This window comes from Crotalus tigris, unplaced genomic scaffold (assembly GCF_016545835.1).
Source record: "Crotalus tigris isolate CLP2741 ecotype Arizona unplaced genomic scaffold, ASM1654583v1 scf7180000023637.1517150, whole genome shotgun sequence".
Classification (NCBI taxonomy): domain Eukaryota; kingdom Metazoa; phylum Chordata; class Lepidosauria; order Squamata; family Viperidae; genus Crotalus; species Crotalus tigris.
In genome coordinates, this window is record NW_024100094.1 from 340,808 (window position 1) to 365,738 (window position 24,931).

At 38.2% G+C, this 24,931-nt stretch overlaps 1 protein-coding gene across 8 annotated transcripts; it reads right to left on the reverse strand.

Moving 5' to 3' along the window:
• Positions 1-359: 359 nt before the first annotated feature.
• MON1B (MON1 homolog B, secretory trafficking associated) lies at positions 360-20,088 on the reverse strand. 8 transcript variants are annotated; one of them, XM_039320383.1, is made up of 6 exons: positions 20,008-20,088; positions 15,566-15,670; positions 13,608-14,039; positions 8,721-9,519; positions 7,382-7,529; positions 360-5,707 (listed from the first exon to the last, which is right to left on the reverse strand). In XM_039320383.1, the coding sequence occupies exons 2-6, from the start codon at positions 15,648-15,650 to the stop codon at positions 5,486-5,488; spliced, it is 1,686 nt and encodes a 561-aa protein (XP_039176317.1). In that variant the 5' UTR covers positions 15,651-15,670; positions 20,008-20,088; the 3' UTR covers positions 360-5,485. The 8 variants fall into 8 exon arrangements, with proteins under 8 accessions (XP_039176317.1, XP_039176312.1, XP_039176314.1 ...); XM_039320378.1 differs by having other exon boundaries at positions 13,608-14,066; XM_039320380.1 differs by lacking the exon at positions 20,008-20,088 and adding an exon at positions 19,707-19,926 and having other exon boundaries at positions 13,608-14,066.
• Between the last annotated feature and the right edge of the window lie 4,843 nt (positions 20,089-24,931).

The following is a 24,931-nucleotide window of genomic DNA, read 5'->3' on the forward strand; positions in this document are numbered from 1 at the left end:
AGAGGACACATAAAACAACACATTATTTTGCATTAAAGAAATACCAAGGCCACTTTAAAAAACAACAAAATGTATGGTTCAATCCCCTCCAGGGAGATTAACTACATTACTCCTCATGGTGTTGCCCTCAGTGGCTGAAAAAGATAAAAGTAAAAGTATAGCTCTAGGTAGTAAAACTTTGTCCATGTTTCTTTTAAGTTATGGGCTCAAGTCTTTTATACCACAAAGCTTGCCAAGCATTACTTTTTGATTTTGTCTAGATTTAAATACAATTGCCTTGTCTGCTTCCAGTTTCCAATGTATAGTAATGAAAAATTACACATAATTTACATATATATAATACAACATTCTTCCACTGGTAATAGAAAACATAATTTATTCTGCAGGTGCAGGATAACTGTTGAAAGGCTTTATATCAAAGCGAAAAGAAACATAAGGATTATCTTTGTGTAGTCTGGACTGCAAAAAATATCTTTTGAAAATGTTTTCAAAACATGCGCTTCAAGGATACAACATCTTACAACAGAAAGGAGCCAACTCTTTTGGAAGAGATCCAAAATAGTAAGTTACATTCGCACTCATTGGAGAAAGGGAGACATGCAGAAAGAGCCCAAATTGTCTAAATTGCATGGGCCAATAATAGCTGAAGTGCAACCCACCCCTGCAATATAATATACTTATTCCAGGTTTGGTATAGTTTTAAATAAATCAGCATTCAGCAATGTTAAGTTGTGCTCTCCCTATTCCAGACAAGGCAACAGATTCAGTGAAAGTGACAAATAAATGTTCAAAATGGAGTTCAAAACCTACTTCATCTCCAATATAATGGGAGGCAAAGCATGACCAATTTTATACCCATTGCAGCAGCTTTTGGATGTTGTCAGCTTAAGGAAGAAAATAGGCTTTAACAGTACAGCTAAGAATGAGTAAAGCTTGCCTCAGCATGAATTGAGGATGGGATGAAGGCAATACTATGGAGATACCACAAAAAAATGGCATGTTTATTTCATGATTAGGTGCAACAGGGAAAGACCCATCAGGTGACCAGTGTGAGTGGGATCAGAGTGGCATTTGTTCATGAATTCTGGGGCTATAGCTTGCCACTTCTCGTCCAATCCTTGGTCATCTTCATCTGTTTTGCCATCAACCCTAAAGAGCTGGGTATAGCTCAATACTATAAATATTTCAACTGCTCTAAAGTAAGGCTGAAGCAGTAGAATCATGAAGTGGTATTAACAAAATCAGGCTGGAATAATATATAAATCACTAAAATGGAGCAACTCTAAAAATGACAAGATCAATTTCTCCTTCACAGTTACCTCTCAAGCACACCACAAAGGAATCTGGAAGTCAGCATTTATTTTACATAAAGAAAACATGAGAAGGGGAGAGAAATCCTGCTGTATATGACACAGATTCCTTTGTGAGTAGAATCTGGTTTTTTTTTAAGTTTATTCAAAGTGTCCTGTCTGAATAGGGTACAGAAAGAGGACTCAAAAGAAGGTAGACAGGGTCCCATAGTCAGACCTATCTCCCACAGTGCCATACAGTATATTCTTTTAGATGATGATACATGTATAATTTGAGGGTGCAATGGCTCATAGTTAAAGTTGCTGAGCTTGTCACCTGGAAAAGATGACAGCTTAGGTACAAGACCCAAGTGCCACACTCCCATTACTTGCCCCAACTCCTGCGAACCTAGCAGTTCGAAAGTATGCAAATGTGAATAGATAAATAAGCACTACTTTGGCGGGAAGGTAATAGTATTCTGTGTGCAATCTGCATATAGTCATGCTGGCCACATGATCACCAAAGTATGTTCGGACAACACTGGCTCCCTCAGCTAAGAAAGGGAAATGAGCACTGCTCCCTAGAGTCAGACACGACTGGACAAGGGAAACCTTTACCTTTATATATATATAATTTAGTCAACATCATTTGGCAATGACTGCCGAACACACTCAGTAGAGGAAGACTCAGCAATGGGAAACAACAATATTCATGCTAGTATAGAGTTTTTTTTGACAACTCAAGACCAATAAATAGCATTTTAACTTAGTAGTGGAGAAAAGGTAAACAGCATTATACCTCAGCCTTGTCCCATACAATTTTGACCAACTTTCTTTTGTGGCTATTAATTCTGAAAATTAATATTCTCAAATTAGTGTTGACAGACCACCTGGACATCTTCTCCAGAGATTTATTTATCTAAAGAGAAGGTTTATAAATAAAATAATAATTTAAAAGTAAATAAATTAACATCTCAGTGAAATATATGTCGTAACACTACGCATAACTCACTAATGCCAACTAATCTGCATAGGACAGAATAGTTTTTTGAGCCCCAAAGGCTCAAAATCAACTGCAGGAACCAAGGAACAAAATCACATGCAGGAAAGACACAAAGTAGAGGAACAAAGAAAAAAAAAGTCTAAAAAAGTTAACAAAGAAAACAAAATTGTGTAGAAAGGCTCCTGACAATAGTACTATCTTTTTTGGTAAGTGTTTCAGATTTTCTTTTTCTTCCCCAATTGTTAAGGAGAAAAAAAATATTATTTAGAAACTATACTTTACCTCTCTCTAAACTTTGGAGGAGTAAAAGAATGTAACTTTTAAGTTTCTACTTGTAGGATCTCTTCAATATTTTTTATGCCCTTGGTTATCAGTTGAGTGTAGTCTTCAGGTAAATTTTAAAACATTTTAAAACTTTTCTAAGCAGACTTAGAAAAAAAAGTTGTATGTTTCTTACATCTGATAAGAAGGAATCACTTCCAGATAAAAAGGCTGTTTCTTTCAATAAATTAATTACCAACCAAATTACATTAAAAACAGGCAGCCTCATTAAAAGCATTGTTAGTCAACTTTTTGCACATCTTCAATTCTAGTAAAATAATTTGATTAAAATCATTTGCATAGATTAAATAAGTGCCTCAATTAACTATGTATAGAAGTACTTGTATAAAAGTACAAGATATTTAACCTACAAGTACTTACAGAGCACAGCAACTGTCAAAACTCTTCCCCTTCTAAGTAAGAAGAATGCCACTTTTAAGTTTGCCTTGTAAGAAATACATGTTTAAAATGTTCTTCTTTTACAGTAATTGTTTTTTTTACTTATAGCCAGATTTGATATGGGTTTAATTAAATTAACTGATCACTAGACTGCATTCTATTCACTAGACTTTAACATTATAAAGAAACACCCTTGTTATTTGCAACATTACCACAAAGGATCCCTGAAACAAATAATGCAGCTAATCCTTGCAAGTTAAAGATATTTTTTTGCAGAATGTGTGACAGATGGAGAAAGAAACAGATGCATGCCAAGATGGGCCTGATTTTAAAATGGATTTTTGTTGAAATTTAATCAGATGTCCCTAGTTCTCATTGTATCAGCTCAGCTAGAAATATAAGCCTTCATTACCAGCCAGCCATACACAAGCAGTGCTGTTCTTTTATGGGTAGAAAAAAATGCCAGCCAGAAGCAACCAGGCATCACCAGAAAGAACTGATTAGCAACAGATGCACCCTTCAAAACAGCATAATTCCTTCACTGCCTGCACTGTTGGCAAAGATGGTCAAATCCATTTTATACTCAGTTCAAAACTACCAACACACTTACACAGGAATCTCAAGTTAAATTAAGTCTTGCCTCACTATGCACATACATACTATCTCTCCCTTCCTTCATCATAAGATGTGATAAAAGGATAGGATTATATTTCCACATCTAAACCTTAATTTTAATGAATATGAACAGAAACACAAAAAGACCCAGTAAAAGAGCAACCAATTTATACAAAACATACTTTGCACAGCAGAGCAGCAACTGCTCAGGAAGGGAAAGAATACAACTGCTTGTCAGTCATGTCACTTTCCGAGAATACTTTCCCATCTGCTACTACATTCAGACAAAATCCAAATTTGGCAGACATGGGAAGAGTGATATTTGTCAGTACTAAATCTAAAAGTAAATTTATGATGGAGTTATGTGTCTTCCTAATTATGAGGTGGGAAAAGAAAACAGTGGCATGTCAATATAGGAAAAAAAATTCCAGAATCCTTTTAAGAGCAGTGTATTCCAATTGCACATAGGAATTTTAAAACATGAAGAAACAGAGCAAGGGGAAGAGTAAGGAAGGCAGGAAGAACGTTATGAAAGGCAAAGGAACAGTTAAATCCAGTTAGGTTCAAAGTGAAAACATTAAAAGGTAAATCAAAATGCCATCATAATTAATTACATTGTCCAAACTGAGCCATTACATACAGACACCAAATTTCTCAAAGGACTACAAAATACCCCTTACACATTATATACCACATTATATCACACATTATATACTTTCTCATGGTATCAGAACAAAGGGCTGAAGCAGCCTCTCTCATTCAAAGGGTATTTATAGTACAAGATGAAGATGCAATGTGTATGTTCATCAAAAATACTGCTAGATAGTCCCAGGATAAAAGACTCTTTGGAACTGGGCATTTTGACCTACTCCCAAAGTTGCATTAAAATGATTCAAATCAGCTATCTTTATAGAAAATCATCTTGCTAAATTATACACTGTCGGAAAGTGCCAGCCAGCCTTCCAATAAATCCCCACCACTGTGGATCTGCTTTGCACACCCATTCCAGAAGAACTGTGGACAATCAAGTGGTTTATCAGAAAGCAGCAAGTATTTTCAAACTTTTCCTTTTTGTCTCCCACTGTGGCTCTCTTTCCATTATTAACCCATTTGTACTCTTCTTTGAATAGAAGAAGGGGACGACAGAGAATGAGATGGCTGGATGGAGTCACTGAAGCAGTAGGTGTGAATTTAAATGGACTCCAGAAGATGGTAGAGGATAGGAAGACCTGGAGGAATGTTGTCCATGGGGTCGCGATGGGTCGGACACGACTTCGCAATTAACAACACTCTTCTTTGAGACAAGCAAAGCACCCCAGTTTCCCTACCTCCTGATTTTTCTCTGGAGAAAAAAATACCATGCAACCTGAGTAAATTGCTCAGGAGGAAGAGGAAACTGAACAGAGAAAACAAAGCAATTACCCAGTGATAACAGGAGTGGTAAAAAATGTAAACCCACTAGGCTGCAGAAGCGTCAATGTAATTTAAGCACAGTCCTTGTGAAATTCAGTAACTTCCAGTTATATGCCACTTCCAAAGATATATCAGCCTAAGTCTCCTTATCTATTTCCAGTCAATTTCAGGATCTCCATCTGACTTAGTGTCTCCCTAGAAATAAAGACCACAAGTGGAAATAAATATTTAAAAACATCAGGCTAAAGCTTTCTGGATTTATCACCAACAATGGGACCCAGCTCAGCCTGGTAAACTCTGATCCTTCTCTTATCCACCACCCCGTCCTGGTTTAGAAAACAAAACTAGGAGCTCCCCCCAGCTCACGGAACAGTCCATCATCCAGGGCTATCTGTAAGGTGATGCACATTCAGAACGCATTTGAGAGCAGCTGGAAGTCCTTGGTCTAGTGACCTCCTCCAAAGAAGCCGTTTTCAGTACCATCTGTTCGGAGGGGCCTGTTTCCTTTCCCAGGATTAGGTGTAGTGGAATACTTGGGTGGGTAACGGATGAAGAGCCGGTCTTCTTCCTTCTTTATCCAACGTAACAGTTTGGTCAAGACATTGATGGCACCAGCTTTCGTCACCAAAGGATTGAAACAGGTATATAATTCAAATTTACTTGTAACCTGTGAGAACGGAAAAAAAGACAGACCATTCAGGCTGCACAGCTACCACCGGAGAACAAGCGTAAAATTTTAACTGGAGAATGCAGGGGAAGCCAAAAATCCCAATTAGGAAAGAGAGAACTTTTGAGAATAAGCAAAAGCATTAAAATACCCCAGTTCTTTCCCAATTACCAGATGGAACCTTAGTTCATTATAAAACGTATCCATGATTATGGTTCCTAAAATTTCAAATGACCAAATGAGCGCCAGCATTTCCACGAAATGCTTTTGTTTTATAGGACACGGACTTCATTAATATGTATGGTATGGAAAATTTGTTCAATGTTAAAAATACTAATTCTTAGTCATACTGCAGAGCTTTTTGAAAGCATTCAAATACTGCTATAATACATGTTTCACTAGATGTCTAAATATACTGCTATTCCTCAATACTCTGTAAATTAACAAATTGGAATTTATCATTTTAAAGCTTTCACCCTACTGCATGTATACGTAAGCTTGGTGTAGTGGCTAAAGCCCCAACACTGGGGTCTAGTCCTGCCTTAAGCACAAAACCAGCTGGGTCACATAGGGTCAGTCCTTCTCTCTCAACTATAGGAAGCAGGCAATGGGAAACCAAGAATAGGATTGTTTTGCAATTTTATAAATATTGCAAGTAACATAATTTTATGTACTATAATTATGCATTATTTATTTTATGTTTAAATAAGAAAATACTGAACATGTTAACATTTCTCCCATTTTTTAAAAAATTGGAAATAGAATTTTTCTGTCATTGCTTCAAAATACTCAGGATTTTTACATCTTCTCCGAAGAGTTCTTCCTGAGCTTTGATAAAGTAATTTCATATTCTTCCTGAAAGTAATAACTTTCTCTAGCTGATAGTTATTTTTTCTTCCTAAACCTTCCCTTTCCTTTACCACTAGTGGCAAAGATGAAAACTACTTTAACTAGTACAATGCACTTTTAAAAAGCAATATGAGAATCTTTTCCTTCTGCTTCTCCTCCTTCTGCAGCTAATAATTATTTATTTCAGGTTTAGAAAACTGTCTGATGTTACAATTATTAAAACCAATAAGGAGAGATTGATAGTAATTATGACTGTTCCATGTAGTCAGCCAGATGTTTAGGCAAGATTTGGCATTTTTATCTACCTATCAAGTATTATTATGGTTGGTGGCTTATTAGCATTTATGGCCAAAAAAACCTCAAATAAGGATTCATAATAGGGAATCAGTATGGCCAACCCCCCCCAATAAAGATTCATGATAAGGGATCAGTGAATAGGTGAAAGACTGAAGACTCCATCTCTCTAAATACTTTCCTGAAATACTTTCCTGACTTACCCTTTATAATGATCTTATGTAATAAGTCATACGAAGAAAACATGGGTTTAGGAATTGTCTAATGTCCTCATTTAACATAGGTCTAGCCCAGGGGTAGGCAACCTTGGCTCTTTTATGTCTCGTGGACTTCAACTCCCAGAATTCCTGAGCCAGCCATGCTGAGGGGAAAGAGAGAGTTTCCAAGCTGAGCCATGTTGGCTCAGAAATTCTGGGAGTTGAAGTCCACAAGTCATAAAAGAGCCACGGTTGCCTACCCCTGATCTAGCCCATCCATCTGAAAGTCTACCAGAGAGTTACTTCCTTAGTCAATAAAGTTGTCAGGCCTCACCCAAGCCAATAAAGTCTCCTTTTCAGCTACATGGTAGATGAGACGTAGAGGACGTGAGGTACTGTGGATGCGACTGTGAAGGTAGTGGTAGAGGTCAAAGAGTCGGTGCCGTTCATTCTCACTGCAATATGGCCCCTCCAGTTCTGGACTGTAGTAGATGAGAAATGAGATACTGAGGAAACAGGCAGCATACAGAATGCCTTCCACAGAATGAACTCCAGAATTTGTATACAATGAGCTGTTGCTCTACAGATGTAGAACTGAGCATTGCTAGATGTGGCAATGCTCAGCCTACTGCTAATCACTTGCTTTTAATGCCATCAGTTTTTGGAAGCTTTTCAGAATCTTCTGAAGCGACTACAAACCTGGTTCTGAAACAGGCTAAATTTGTGGTGTGCCCTGCTGTTCTATAATATATCGTACTACAGTATATAGGCCAGAAGAGGCTTTCTGGACCTTGGAAGACTCTTAATAGAAGGAACTGCAGAACAAGTTCTCAAAATAAATCACATGGCCCATTCTAATAAGGTAGGGATACCATTCATGCAGTTTTTCCCGAAGCAAATGAAGAGAAGAAAGAGGATTTCTAAAATAACATTTAAGGCACTAAAATACATCAGAGTCAACTTTACTTCTTAACATCTTTTAGATTATGTTTATAAATTTTGTCAGCTAATTGTGATCTTATGATATTCAGCCTTTGATTCCCTTCTTGCAGCCCAGAAGTCCCAAGACAAAATCTCTTTCTACACAGAGATTCCCCGAGGAAAGAAACATCACATGACTGCTCCATTTAAAACAAACTGAATAAATGCAGCTTAGCATTTCCCCCAGTTTCTGGCTGCCAGCTATAAAGAGGGGAAGAGAAAAGGAGAAGGACAGCCTCAATGCAGCAAACTTTAAAAGAATAAAAATCTAAGGTAGTTTTACCACTGAGCATAATTCAAACTGTACTATATGTTTACTGCCAGGAGTGACAAAACCCACTGTCAAATTCAGCTTTGTTTTTGACATCAGAACATCATCTTCACCTGCACATTGTCAAAGCATCTCCACAATTAAGAGGAATATTAACCTGAGATGAAGGAAAGTTACAACAAAAAAATCTCAGGAATTCTTTCTTAGGCAGGTGCAGGCCATTAAAAAAACTAGTCATATTTTCAGATTTTACTCCAAGCATGAACCGTATGCTATGACACATTAAGACATCTGTGAATATTTAGGGGAAGAATCAAAAGACAGATGAAACTGGCCCCTAAGATGACATCATAGATACCTCCTTGCTTCAGGACATATTTGGTCCTGATCACAGTTGATTTCAACCCTCCAGACTTATTACCTGGTGAATTGGGGAAGTTGTCGGTAATTATCTGGTATATCCAGAGGTTTATATATAAAGTGCCGAAGATCTGGCACTCCCACCAGCCCCACACTATAGGATGGGCTCTTTAAGTCACTTGAGAGTGCCTGCAGATAGTTCTGAGTCCTCATGCCTTCCTCGATGCGTTTCTTGCAGCCCGAGACAGAATAGAAAGAGTCCTTGTCCGTAGAGAGAAGGATGAGGCAGACAGTACATTCTGAATCCAAATAAGAAATATAAGCATAAAAGTAACAATCAGGGTTGAAACGTGGCAAACAAATAGGTGTCCAAATTTCCCCAGTTTGGAAGGCAGAAGTTGCCCCAATGAGATTGAGTAACAGGTGTAGGTCAGTAGGTTCTAACCGGCAATCTTCAATGACTGTTTTCTCCTGCACTGTGGTGACCAACTGACTCCGAGCCACCAAAATAGAGAAGACCAGATTAGGGGTGATGGCTTTTTGGAGCAAAGTGCCCAAGGAATCCCGGAGGGAGGTGGGGAGGGGTAGACAGCGTACAGCTCCAAGGAGAAAACAAGGATCTGATTCTACCAGGTTCAGCAAACGGTCAAGGATCTTCTCTGAACCGGTCAACAAGCGCCGGAGGTCATAGTTCTTTTTCCGTTCAAAGATGCGAGTGATGCTGGCCTGAGTAAGCATGCTGATGATCTGATCGTAGACATACAAAAGCTCCTGGCGTAGTTGCTGCTCTGATTGTAGGGTATGCGAAACTGAAACCAGTACCAGGGGGCCCTGCTGCACAAAAACCAGTTTGTGATCATCTGTAGTAAAAGAAAGGAGGAAAAAACAGTCATTGCTTCAGTAGATGAAGTGTGGCATTATTATAACAATTTTGGACACTCAACAAATGCAATATTAGCTTTCTTAGAATCCCCGTTTCCCTTTTCCAAAAAAAAAAGTTAAATCAAGGATTTACTGTACAGGATTTGAGCTGATGGAGCAAATCTGGGCAAAGAAGAAGAATCTCAGTATAAATGCCAGGAATTGGGAAAATAGACCATGAAATAAAAAGTGAGCAGAATGCATTTTTGTTATCCTAAGGATTTGAGGAGTCTGTTTTTGGTCCTGAAATGTATCTTCTACTGAGTAAAACTAGAAACAAATCATAAATGAGATTATATCTAAGAACATTTTAATGACGGTGTGGCAAAGAAATTCAAGGACTGAATGAAGTAACAGTGAAAACTGCTCCTACATTGAAGATGCTGGAAGGAACAGGTCTTACAAATAATATTTTTAATATTATTATTTTAATATTTAATATCCTATTTTGATCTATGGTCAATAGTTTGAAGTCAGATAGTTTAATGCAGTTAAGAAAAAGAGATACATTCCTCTAATTACTCCACTTTTATCAGTACAACCAAGTAATACTAAAAACTTGTGATGGTTATTCTAGAAATGAAACTGGTTCAGCTCCTAATGATTTTGCAAGTATTTGCTTCTTTGATACTATGATACTATTGTTCACTTTTAAAATTAATATGAAAATCTGGCACCTTGAATCAAGTTTAACAACTTGGCAATATTTGTCACTGCCATTTCCATCCTTTTTTGACTGCCCAACTTCATCAACAGTCCTGGAATACCCAGGAAATGGTCGCTTAATCCCATCCAAATACTACACTACTAACGTTTTCAAGATTTGTCTAGATTGGCTATGTGTGACAGGGATCATGTATCTTCTAAATATCTCACTAAGCACTATGTTTTCAGGTTATATTAAACAACAAAAAATAACTTATCGGAAATGAGAATTATAGTCTGATAGTGAAATATAATTTAAATCGTATTTAGAATTTTAAATATGAATGTATTTAAATAAATATAAATATATTTATATTTAAATATGAAGTTTCCTATCTAAAACTTCACACGAATCTGTTTTAAATTAAATCCATCCAGACGTCAATGTCCATAAATCCCAAGCTAGGTTGGCTGAGAATTCTGGCACCAAATCACATATTAGTTCAGTGCATGAACTAATTAGTGCATTTCCCTTAATTAGAATTTGGTGACGTCAGCTGTCTTCTAAACTTTCTGCTGGGAGCGTGAACATGTGGTTGGGAACTTTAAAAGGAAGCATGCATTTGCACCAAGCAGGCACTCGGCTGCACATATCAAAATATTAATAGCATGGCAAAAGTTCCAGAATTAAGATGTGCTCACCGTAAACTACTTTAGAGTTTGGGTTTTTTTCTTTCCTGGATAAAGAGTTGCTCATAAAATCACCTTTCTCTTTGCTCAGCATAATACTACATCATAGTCTGTGGTTTCTACTAAGACAAAAGCCAGAATTTTATCTATTAAACTTAGAACTAAAATCAAATACAAGCTGGAACAACAATTTCTTTTTAAAACAGTCAAAGCATGCTTTCATTCTTCCAGCTATCCCCTTATGTATCTATTCTCCGAGTTCAACTGCCCATCCCACCTAGAACATGTTATAATAATTTTGTCTTAATACAGGTAGTCCTCGACTTATGACAATTGAGCCCAACATTTCTGTTGCTAAGTAAGACAGCTGTTAATTGAACGTTGCCCAATTTTACAACCTTTCTTGCCCGAGCTGTTAAGCAAATCACTGCCGTTGTTAAGCTGGTAACACGGTTGTTAAGTGAATCGGGCTCCCCCATTGACTTTGCTTGTCAGAAGGTCGCAAAAAGTGATCACATGACCTCGGGACATGCAACTATCATAAATATGAACCAGTTGACAAATTTCTGAATTTGGATCAGGTGAGCATGGAAATGCTACAACAGTCGTAAGTGTGAAAAATGGTCATAAGTCACTTTTTTCAGCGTTATTGTAACTTCGGTCACTAAATGAAAGGTTGTAAGTCGAGGATTACTTGCAATTAGCAATGGAGAAAATACAGTAACATATTGCATGTTCTTCTGGCATGTGGAGTTTTAAAAAGTTTACTAAAAAAACCTGTAGCAAAAAGGAATACTGTACATTCTGTTTTCCATGTTATTCTTTCCATATTCAGGAAGGCTGGATATAGCAAGCAGCTACCTGACGGAGGCCCAGGTTGGCCACACCTCTTCAGCAGTGGGAGGAAGAATAGCAGTAGCACTTAGACTTATATACTCCTTCACAGTGCTTTACAGCCCTCTCTAAGCAGTTTACAGAGTCAGCAAATTGCCCCCAACAATCTGGGTCCTCATTTTACCGAGCTCGGACGGATGGGAGGCTGAGTCAACCTTGAGCCGTTGAGAATCGAACTGCTGGCAGTGGGGAGTATACTGCATCCTAACCACTGCGCCATCACAGCTCTGGTGAAAGTCAGCTGGGGCAATAGAGACAGAGGCGTGCAGGGGCAGCAAAGCATAGGGCAGCCAAAAAAGGTGAACTTGAAGGGGGAGATAGCGAGGCAGGAGGCGAAAGTTCAAGTGGAGATGAGTAACACAGAGCAGGAAAAGCATAAGGTCCTCGCTTAACAACAGCACAGTCTTGGCCTAATGACTCCAACTGGCACTATTAGAACTGCCATCACTAAGTGGTATAGTCACATTATGCTTCACCTAATGACTACTTTGCTTAGGGTCAGAAATGCTGGTCCCAATGAGGGTTGTTAAGAGAGGACTACCTGTATATCAATTCATACTTTGCCTTTTGTTCCTTGAATTTCTCATCCTTGACTTTTTGAGAAGTTCATCAGTGTAGCAAAACTGAGATTTCCTTGGTCTTCCTCCTGATCCCTTCACTCTTCCTTTATAGATTTGTTCTTCAATATGATCCTCGTTCATTCAATTTTTCAACATAAACTATCAAATGTCCTGCTTTTAGACTTACATTCCTTTCTTTGGCATTTATTCACACAAACCTATTTAAACCACATTTTCTAAACAAATACCTTTTTCTAAGCAAATATTCACTAACTATCACCATTTTCATTTATTCCTGTGTCTTCAAATGGCCCAGGGACTTTTTCTATGGTTTTTTAATCTTCCCATCTACTTGCTTGTCACTTAAAAATATTTTTTTCCTACCTCACATTTATTCAGAACGGTGCAATATTTTCCCTAAAACTTATTTGTGGTTGATCCAATTTATATTAGCCGATACACTGTTATCCCTTTTATTCATAATTTAACTCTACACTTTCAGTTCTGTACATGAATTCATCAACTCTGCTCTACAAAATTTGATCACCTTCATTCAGATCTATGTCCACCTTCCCCTTTATAATTTCCCAAGACACCTCATAAGTATTTCTTCCTTTCCCTTTCATTTCATTTGTTGATTCATGCCCTTTAAGATATACTTATTTCATCAATGGAGGCTTTTTTTTAGTAAGATAGGAAAAATATCAACTAGGTTACCAGCTGTAGCTATACCCACATTATGCAAAGCATTACCTGCTAACATTTAAAGACTGGTCAGGTTTGAACAGATTTTGGCCAGTATACTAGAAACCTAACCAAAACTCAAGTTTTACATCAAGCAACCCACTATATTCTATGCACAGTAAGATTTCTAATTTAGAAATTACTTTATGAGTTGGCATACATTTCACTACCTACAATACAGTATACATATATACCATAGTATAATGACAATCTCAAGATATTAAGTAGCAAGGGAAATACAACTGTTTTGGGGGAAATGGTTAGACCAGCCTACTTGCAAAGGGTCTCAGACATTTTAATAAACAATATTTATCAAAATGGGCACAAACATGCCAACTGATCCATAAACCAGTGCTTAAATTACGTGGGTGGCCCTTAATGAATTCTAAGCACTGCAATCCCAAGCTTTTCTTATTTTAGATAAATCACAGGCAACATACAACCCTCCTAATAAATTTATTAAGAGCATTACTCCTTTAAAAAAAAATCCATACCAGAATAAATGGAGCGAATAGAGTTATCCCCACTTTGGATGAATGACACCAGTGCCATCATGACACCCATGGTGGAACTAAGGGCTTCTTCATTGCCGTAACGTGAATAAATGGGTTTCCCAGCCTCACTTAAAATGAAGACATGTTTCCTGTGTGCCCGCCAACTCTCTGCAGTCACATCTTCATCGCGGTATGTAGCCAGGCGTGACTGTATCACTGCTTCCTGTTCTCCTGATGGTCCATCTCCTATCACCATTTGTCGGTGAAACTCATTCGAATCTTCCCAAGTGTTGTCAGTTGAGGTTGAATCAGACACATCTTTGTCACTCAATTCCTCTGGGGCTTCTCTCAGCTCCTCCTGCCCGTTCACTTTGTCAATTACCATACTCATGGGTCCATTATTTGGGGCAGCAGCAACTTCTTCCTGCTTTTCTGAGACAGAATAGGACTCATCCCCATCTGGAAAAGCACATTGAGAAATCACAGGAAAAAAAATCCAGAAGTAATCTTTGTCTCCACCCCACCCACATTCCATAAGCTGAGTCAGTAACTAGGGATTCCCATTTATTGGGCAGATTATAAAACTATATCAATGAATAAAGTCTTCACAACAAATTCAGTAAGCTTCCCACAACATATGTATCTCTCCCACTGTCATAAATCAAATGATCAAGTCTCTCTTATTTTTTCATAATGCCTGAATTAATTCCCAGAAAACGGGATACTTTGGGTGGGTGGGATTTGATTGCTGCAAGTGGCTAGGGCTAACCCCTATATAAGAGAAAATGCTTGGGGGGTGTGTGCTTTTTTGCTCACAGCATAATTTTCATGTAGTTCTCTCCTGAAAATGGTAGAAAATTATACTATCAGTTTTTGGCAAACATGGTTAGGATAAGCAGGGGCCAACGCCTGTTTTGTTTCCATTTGTGTGTTAAATGAATGCAGGGTTCATAGATCTTGCTAAATCAATATTTGTTTTAGCCACAAGTTTTTGAATTTCTTATAAATGGTACATTAATACATACCACTAAGATATGGCTGGCTTTGTACAACATACTACGCCAAAAGCCCAATTTCTCCCCCCCCCCATTATACTTTAGTAAGGTGTGTGAATTTAAGTATTATAATAATTTAAAATATTTTATGGATTATTTTGTGTGAAAAGTCTATTGTGGCTTGGTCAATAAACCATACTTAACATATCATGTGAATACGGTGCTCACTATTTTTTTATGAATTGTTCTTCCAAGCCCACTTTTTTTTCCCCATTAGTCCTAGTGCTTTTGAAAATAAAAGGTTACATATCTGCAAATGTGTGGATTCACATACAATTCTTATCTTTGCTTTTCCCTTTGTTGTGCAGAAGTTTAAACTGTACATTTTTGGAGCAAGGAATGTATCATTTTCTGCTTACAGCCTTTGGAACAGTACCACATATATTGGTTGAACCAAATTCAGTTCAAGTGATGATCCCATCAAACTAGCCAGCTTGATCCAAATAGTGACTATAAAGTGAAAAGAATCCAGCGTTGGAATGAAAAGCTCATGATAGCCAATCAGAAGATTTGGAATAGAAGAAACACACTGTATCAAGGTTAGGCCAGGAAAGGTATAATCTTATGTAGTGGGTGCACCGACAAAATAGTTGCCCTGGAAAATCTGCCTGTACACAAAATGCTTGCCACAAATTATTCACTTCCCAGGAATTAATCTACTTCAGACAAGATGCTCTCCATTAAACCATAGAGACCTAAAAGGCAGTTATTGTAAATAAATGTTGTGAGAAGCTGATGTAGCTTTCAGCAAGTGGTTTCCTATTTATTTTTTTTAACAAAATGAATCTAAGTTAGACAATGAATCTAAGTTAGAGCCTGGTGGTCCTCAAAGGGGGGTGTATTTGAGCACTACGCTTTCTGCCCCGCTCTGTAGCTCCAAACCAGATAGCTCAAAGTACTCACTTCTGTCTGTAGGATCCAGCCCACATTTCTGGCCAGGGAGCTCCATTTCCCCTTCACAAGGTAAGCCTGGCTCTTTGTTCTCCATCTCTACATCTCAAACAACAACTGCAAAGACAAAAAGCAAACATGAGGAAATTCTCTGAGTAGCAAACAGGATGCAGGTGCTATGGTGCCTCCTCACTAGGCCCAACCCATTTCTCAAATTAGGAACAGAGCTACAAGTAACACCTCCTAAGAGTCCTGTGCCCTCCACCCTAATAACAAACAGTGTGCAACTCTTCAAGTCGGAATGTACCAACCCCGATTGAGGGAAAGGACACAGCCACTTCCAGGCTCTTTGCAAAACTCAATCTGCGATATGTGCCTGTTGTCCCAGCTATAATCTCAATCACATGCCCAAGCAGGGGTTGCCTCAAAGAGACAGCAGGAAATGTTGTGTGGCCACGAGCAATTTTCTGGAGCTGCATTCCTGGGGGTGGCTGCATCTCCTTAAGCAATCTTCTTTGTTTCTGTACTGGCTATAATTGATAAAATTCAACCAAACTCTAAACTTCCTTTACAGAAGACAGTCCTCAGCCTGAAAAGCTATTTGCCAGAATTCTGGTTTAGAGATAAAGCACCCTTAAAAAGGAGCAAAGACCCTGAAATTGGCCATTAATAATCTGTACAAGGACAGGGGGCTGAAGGGGCTAGTCGCAAAGACATTCACAGGTTAGCTTTCCCCATATTAATGGTATGTTATTTATATAATTATTTCAAATAAGAAAAAAAAAACATGACATCAATAAGCACTGAGTATATAAACAATGTGTAATAAAGTCCAAAACAAATAAAAAACAAAGCCAGTATAGAAAAAATATATTTTGTAATCTTAGAGAGATGAAATCTTAAATATCCATTATTCTGTAAAAACAATTTTACAGATGGAGATACATCTAATTCTAAGTTTTCATCCAAGCATATAAATTCACACAATTTTTACATGAACATATGTCCAGATTTTCTTTGGGGAGAAATATGTTCTCCCTCTTTTGACCTTCTAGTGGATAGACTGTGTTCACACAAGGTATTTATTATTAGCGTCCTCAATTAGTCTGATTAGGAGTGCGTAAACTATAAACTAATTCCACTGACTAGGTTTACACAATAGGTTGGACTATAGTGTACTTGGCTGGTTTGTCATCCAATGTGTCAAATGAATACTGAACAAAAATTGGCTGTGCTCATACTTAAGAAAAAGAGAAAGATTTGAAGACATGTCTACATTTTTTGCTGTTCTATTTTGGTTTAAAGAGAACAGAAATAACCTGGAAATAAGCAGATACCAACAAGGATATATCTTTTTTTACTTTAAATTGTTACAGAAGACATTTTGGTAACTTATCATGTAAAGAACAACTAAAAATGAACCTGCCAGCTATGAAGAATTTTTATTTTTCTAATTAAAATGTCCCATATACCCAGTTGAGAAACAAAGACAAATATTGATATAGACTGAAATCAGATTTAATACACATGGCATTAAGATATTTTGTTAACCATGAGTTAAAAATCATAATGAATAAGCTACACTGGAATAGATTCTCACATAACAGAAAGACAAAACCCCTTACCTGTAATCCATAGCTGTGGAGCAACATAGCATAAGCCAAAACCAAGCGAACCACATTATGACTTAGTACAGCATGTGAACCTAGCCTAAGGAGCTAGAAAACTGTTTGTCTCAAAAGATTAAGACCAGGGGCCATTCAGCAAAGCTGGCTCAAAAAGAGGTTTACAGTCAAAGCTTCTTACAAAGCACATGATCTGTAGAGTGTATATCACAAGACATGATGGTGGCCAATAACTTAGATGGCATTAAAGGTACTAAATAAGTGCACAAAGGACAAGTACGTTGAAAATTATTAGCCTGGAGACTCAACTTAACCTCTCAGCTGGGGACATCATGTCCCTAAATATCAATTTCAAAAGAAAGAAGAAGCACAAGTCTCCATCTCTTATCTGAAACCTGAGGTTTCCCCCCCAAAAAAAAAATTAAGTAAAGGATACAATTGAAGATTTAGACAAGAAACAAGATTACCAGCTAAATCAGTACAGTACAGTAGTTGGTTTCCTATTGTGCACAATCTGTCATTTCAGCTGCTGTTAAACTGAGAAGTTTCTCTTGTAAAAGTATCATTCTCAAATTTACAACAGGCTTGTAAATATTCTTCTGGCTGAGTTAAGAAATACCTTCAGATTATAGCGCAAGAAAATTTTTACTAACTGGAAACAGAGATGAAGGGAGAAGAAAAAATGTACCTGAATATTTCTTTTTGCTTCCTAGGTCATTAGGCCACTACCATAGTTAAACATGGGCAATCGGTAAAAAACATGTCAATAACTTTTGTTAACTGATTTGCAAAGCTGCTGCCTGAATTTCTAGTTTGTAGACAATCTGTATGCCATCTCAAATAGTGAAGCCAACCCAATACCTAAATAGGGGATTTAAAATTGCTGCATTCAGAACAGTCTAGGTCTCCTTCAAGAAATTGTTCAACTCCCTCAGTCCTCGAGATGGGGGGGGGCGGGGGCAGGGCGGCAGCAATATAATCATGAATAGCAATTTCCATCAGACATAAAACCATTGCCAGAAACATGGTAAACCTATATGTATACAAATTAAAATCAATAAAATCAGCAAAAATTCTCCAAATTTTTGAAGGATCTCATGCAAGAACCCTTAAACACTAAACTAAAATAATAATAAACAAATTAAATCATATTTGTTTAATGATAATAAAAAAGTTGGGTTCCATAGGAGACATGGTGTTATGCTGCCAACCCTAGAAAAAATCCTACCCAAACGATGCAATAACACCATCCCTGTCCCAAAGCTGGCATCTGGAAAAATGGAAAACTGCTTCACTCTCAAGTTCCATATACTGCTATCCTCACCCTCAAAGGCTGGTTAGAACTAGTTATGCAGTGCTGGGTGATATTGTTTAAAGTTCAGTTATCATACTGATGACACAAGTACAGCAGTATGGAATAAAGCATTACTGTACTACATAGCTAAACAAATATGAGATGGGTATTATTAACATGAAGGCAATATTTTCCAGAAAGTAAGAATCTCTTTCACAAACACGCTATAGTATCAGAAGCAATGAGGTTACTGACAGCCAAATAAAAAAACAATCTGCTATAGGATTGCTTACCAAATCAGCTTGTCTCAAACAAACAAACAAACAAATAAATCTGAGTTCACCCCAGGATAATTCAGGAATTGGACAATCTCTTTGACAGGCACCTGTGTAAACCAAGCAGCCTGCAAAGAAGATGGTAACCATTTATTAATTTCAAGTAGAAGATGCTGCATGTTTCAAACCAAAAGCATGGAGACATATCCTTTTCACTAATTTCTCAAGCAATTCCTACCAACACTACCTGAGAGAGTTGAAAGATAAGGTATTCCTTTTATCTATGGCCAGGTCAGAACGTCTCTTTATCTCTGTACACAAGCCTACATCTATTTGCAAGGACATCACCATCCAGTATTAGACAGACATCAAGCCATTTAAGAAGTTCAGAAAGGACAGCACTTACATTTTCAGAATGCAACCCCATATTAGCAGGTTCAACAATTTCAGAATAACTCAGCCCCACAAGTTTCCCTTTCACAAAAAGACTTACAACCCCCTTTTCCCCCCCACTACGTGTCCTCCTCTACTATAAGTGAGTGATCCAAGGAAACAAATTGGCAGAAAGTGCCAAGATTACTAAAATGGAGCTTGTTTTGTTTTCTTAGCATTGTTTACAATTAGTGGATAATTCTATAGGTGTTGCTGCTTCTAAAAGATTTTTCATTCAGAGGAGTCAGATGTAGCCCTTTGTTGTTTCCATAAAAACGATTTCCTATCATACCATTGGCATGTTAGCTGTGCTTTTGGGCTAAACCGCTGCAATTCTCTGGCGCCATGGAGGCTTTTGCCACACTCCTTAGAGTGTGAATCCTTAGAAATTCAACAAACGCAGAAATCTATTAGCTTAACTTTGGAGGCCGACAAAGATTAGCTCTATGAGCAGATATTAGTTTCACGGTGAAACCAGAAGCTCCAAGCAGCACCCTTGAGGACACGAAGAGCAGGCCAATCAATACCTTTTCCCCAACTTCCTTGGGATCTTTCCCAGCACATCTGGCCGGATGTTTCGGAAAACAGGATACTGAACCTGATGCGCTGTTAGAACTAGTCCTGCAAGGTCAGCCTTACGTCAGAACCCTTCTCGGGAGCCTTCAGTTCAATCGGAGAGAAGACCTGAGGCCATCCGATTTGGAATGAAGGAAAACCCCGCAGGCTCGCTACCGGCAGCCCCACCCCCTAACCCTGCGAGAGAAGGGAGAGCCGAAAACGGATCCCGCGCTCCCACTCAGTTCCAAAACCACCGGCTTTCTTTCTCACCATAGACCCGGGATCTGCTCGCCTTCCCATCGCAGAAACAGATCCCCAGCACTTCCTGATTCGGAATGGCAGAAGGCGGGGAAAATAGAGACATTGACGGCCACCTCCACTAATCACATAACGCATGGAGAGGAGGCGCGGCTTGCCGAAGTCCAAACGCGAATCGTAGGCCGCACAGTCAGAGCGAAACGGGGAAGACCAATGAAATCCTCGCTTGACAAGTACGTCAATGAAAGGGGGGCAGAGGGGAACAGTGAGAAGCCGGAGAGAGTGACAGGGAAACTGGCTAATCAAAATGGGAAGATAAAAGGAGAGGCGGGGCAATCCTTCCTAAGACTGAATCAGTCATTGAACCATAATATACTGGGTGAGAGGAGAGGGCTGGCTCAAATCAGAACTTCAGCCAATTGCGATGGTCACATTTTCCTCTCCTACCAATCAGAGAGAAGACAATACTTTGGAAAACGAAACCAGGCCGGCGAAGTTGCTGCAAGCTGTCATTGTTTGCGGAGTGCTGGGGAATGACGTCAGCTTGTATGCTTTGGCACCGCTTGTTCATTTGGTAGGAAAACACTGGCGCTTGATTGTTTAGCAGTGGCTGCTGTCATTGTTGTCCTTTGGAGCGAAGTCCTTTTGCACTGCGGTACGATGTTACAGTCATCACAAACTCAGACTCGGACACTCTAAGAATTGATTCTCTGGGTCGTTTCTTGTAAGGCTAGTAACGACACAAATACAAAACCGAACGTTTAAGAAAAACGACAGAAATTAGCATTTTATACCGCTTTCGTTAGTTTCTTCTTCTGGTTCCTATTTTGATTTCATCTCCGTGCAAATGCATATTCCTCCCTGCTTTGAGATCTAGTGTTCGCAACCACATAAAAGAACCGCGAAATGTGCAGAGCCTAGCTTGAAACAAAAGGATACATGGATAAAATAAAGCCTGAATATACAATTACAGATTGGAAGAAGATAATTTTTTTTGTACCCGAAAGTGAGGGTAAAAAAGAAAAACAAGCTGGAGGCTCTTTCTCTTACAAAATGACAGCAGTCGAACATAAGGAAGGATATATAAGAGGGAGATGGGTTGGTCATTGCTTTCTTCCAGGATATTTTTTTTTAAATTCCAGGTTTAGACCAGAGCCTTGGGCTTTCTGATTTTCATTTCAAATAATATCCGACCCTGCTTAGCTTTTATGACTTATTTTCTGTTTCATTTTTGGGGTGAAAATGCAATGAAAATGTACATTAGTAGCCATAAAGTGATTATCCAGTCAAGAAAAAAATATACATAATTATTAAAGTCAGCTAAAACTGACAAGGAAAAAAGCTGCATGTAATAGCAAAAATTCAAACCTTTAACATATTATTCAATGTGGATCCTATAGAAATAAATATAGAGTTCGTTGTTTCATTTTAACTATGTAAAAACATCCCCCCCCCAAAAAAAAATCAATAAAGACACATATCATGAATCCACTAATTTGCTAAGGTCAGCCAGATGCCTACAATGACTTCTCTTCACAGATTAAATTAAGGAAAGGCAACTAGTAACCACAAGCTCCACTGGACCTTTAGCATCTTCTCCAGCTCTTGCCACACCTGCATTTCCACCTTACCATTCTAGTGTGCCCCATAAACCGAACAAGGTTTGTGAGCTGCTTCCAACCAGAGAAACAACTATTTTTTTTTTCTTGAATGAGACTGAGACAGCCATGGAACTGCTTGCCTGGCAGACCCTCTCTCCCCAAAATGCAGTCCCATAAAGCAGCCATCTGGCAACAATTGATCCTGCACACTGAAAAAAAGAGAACAGCCCTCTTATCAAGGAACCAGATCGCTTTCTCCTTCCTGCGGGTCATGTGGAGATATGGTAGAAAAGGTACAGCTCCCCTGCAAGAAGAGCTGATGCACGTTAAAGGAGGACTAGGAGGCGGAAATGAAGTAAATATCCTATATAAATATCAGAAGTGCTGCCTACAACTATTAGATTTCTAAAGTAAATTTTTAGAAAACTAATTTAAAATTCTCTGTATACTAGTAGTCTAATGCCTTACTGTAGCATTTTGCATAATAGACACTAGATGGCGAAATTGGAATCTATAAAACCCAATTTACATTTGGAAAACCTCACTATTTTGTAAGAAGAGCACTTCTAGATCAGAGCAAGGTTTTTTTTCCCACAAAAAAAATTTAGATGGCAACGTTCCTTGCTGAATTTTCACAGTTAAATATTGGTATTTCTGTGTTACAATAAAGAAACTAGTTATTTGCACTCACTGTCTAGATTCTAGAGGATAAGGGAACAATGAATTATTTAGAAAGGTTATATTGCCACTTTTTGTATTTGCTTCCTCCTTTTGGAATTAATGTCATATTGGTATACAGAAACCATTTATTAAGAATGACAATTTGTAAGTAGTTCCTCTCTTTCTGAACATATATTGCATGAAACATTTTGATTTTGGTTTGAAAGGTTAAAAAAAACCAGGCATAAGTAGGAGATAACACCTGTTTCAAACCAACATTTTGTAATTCTGGAATTCCACCATCTCTCTCCTCCCTCAGATACTTAAAGGTATATATGTAACACCCATATGTACATTCATAATCTGAATATTTGTGGAAGGAAATAAGAAAGAAGTGGGAGGTGTGACGTATCTCACAAAATGACAAGAGAATGATCTTCCCCAAAGCTATGGCAAATCAAATATCCATACCTTCAAAGATTTGGATTTTTCTTCTTAACTTCATTAAGATAAAGAGGTATGGAAAGAATGTAAAATATGGATTATTATCAAAAGCTACACTATGCTAGATAAAGCCTAGGATATTGGCTAAGTTCACCAAAACAATTTTGGCTACTTAGTGCCCCCCTCTATTTTGCAAAAACAGCTAGAGTGGTTAGATTATGGTTCACAGAGTTGTGAAAACCCAGGAATTGTTAAGTCAATGAACTATGGTTGAGTTAACCATGATTTAGCAAGTTGGGCAAATCTACTCTACTAAAAGATCTAATAAAAGGACTATTGTCTAGTAAAAAGACAAGTACAAATGCACTGCAGCAACTCACACCAGAAAAAAGGAGACAAATTACCTATATAACATCTTCCAACAAAATGGATACCCACACAATTTTATTAAAAAGTCCCTGACTACTTAACTCACCACAGCATAAGCAACACACACAAGCAATAAAAGGATAACACTACCATACATAAAAAATGCCTCAAAAACAACCAGCAAACTATTACAATTAGCCAACTACAACCCTCAAAAAATTCTTATGTAAAACAAAAGACCTGGTAGCCCACAAGGGGAAAAAAAGGAGTCTTCTAAAATGTAAGGACTGCAACACCCAATATGTTGGACAGGCAGAAGACTAGCAGAGAGCATCCATGAACACTAACTAACAGGCAGAAGACATGATGAAAACCCCTTAATGTCATAACACATGGACAGATCAACCATAGTTTCAACTGGGAAAGTGAGTATCCTAGACCAAGCCAAATCCAAAAATGTTAGGGAATTCCTGGAAAGTTGGCATTCAGACAAATCAGTCATCAGCAGAAACATAGAAATAAATCACATTGATCTACTGTTCAAAAGAGACATTTAAAAAGCTAAGAAGGAAACAAAAAGATTACACAGATCCTCTCTAGCAGCCAACACCCCAATAAGCAGAGATTAACACTTTAGCAAACAATCAAACAGAAAACAATACTGTACCCTAATCAAGAAGCTATCAAGGAGAAAACCCGACCCCCACCAACACTACAGGGCAAGCTACTGCATATAAACAGGGAACAAACCTCATACCGCTAGCACTGATCATGTTATCTAGTTTGGTAAAGAAACATCTACAACCAACTCAGCACCAAGTTTAATCCCGAACCAGTTATATTGTCTTCTATTGGAAATAAAAAAGTTTGTTTAAAAATATCTCAGGTCTAAGAAAAACGAACAATAGGTCTTTGAAACTCTTATGTTCAGTTGGCTATTGTAACGGTATGTGGGGATGACTTTGGGAGTCAGGGAGACAGGAAGAGAAAGAACCACAAACTTGACACAATCAGACAAGTGGCAGCTTTTTCCATAAAAGGAATGGGCACAAGGGAAATATCTCACAAGGGACCCTCCCTAGTTTGTTGGACTGTAAAGGTGAGTGGGGGGAGACATGCACTTTCAGACTTAAAAGATTCTGATAGTGTAACTTTACAGTAGAGGTAACGCTAGTACATCTGGGTGTGTTTCTTGTCTGGACTACCTAACAAGGTTGACAATTATTAATTTACATATAAATGAATACTTTTGAGAGGTAAGCCACACCGTCATTAAGAAGTGCTTTCCATAGTCTGGAATCCTTGTTGCTTATGTGGGGCCTCAACCCAGATAGGAAGCTTTTTAAATAGTTCCTTTCATGGGGAGGCAGTGGCCACCGTGGGTGGGCAAAGGAGACCCAACCTGCAGATATGCTGCTCTCTCGCAGTTCTAACCGGTCACCACACAGGCTGTGTGTTTTCTCTGTGTTTAACCGAGCTAACCTGTCTTCAACCTCATCTTCTGGGTTCACACAAGACATTAGGCTAAAATATGGCTGACTGGGTTAGCTTCACTGTATTGTGCACCCAGGGACAGAATTTCCACACAGAGAGATACTGTAAATTTTCCTAGTTTTATTTCCTGCAGATCCTAATCATTCTGATTTTACGCCATCCTTCTCAAACAGGAATTGCTTTAGCCATCCAGGGTTTTCCGACAAGATATAAAATTTCTCCTCTCTTCATTTCCTCTTTTAGGCTCCCAAAATATATACACCGGACATACTCATTGTTATTTCCAATCCGACTGGAATGTTGAAAAAAAAATGATGTAAAGGAGGTTGGAATTGTTCATCAGCACACAGCTCTCCAAAAACTGAACC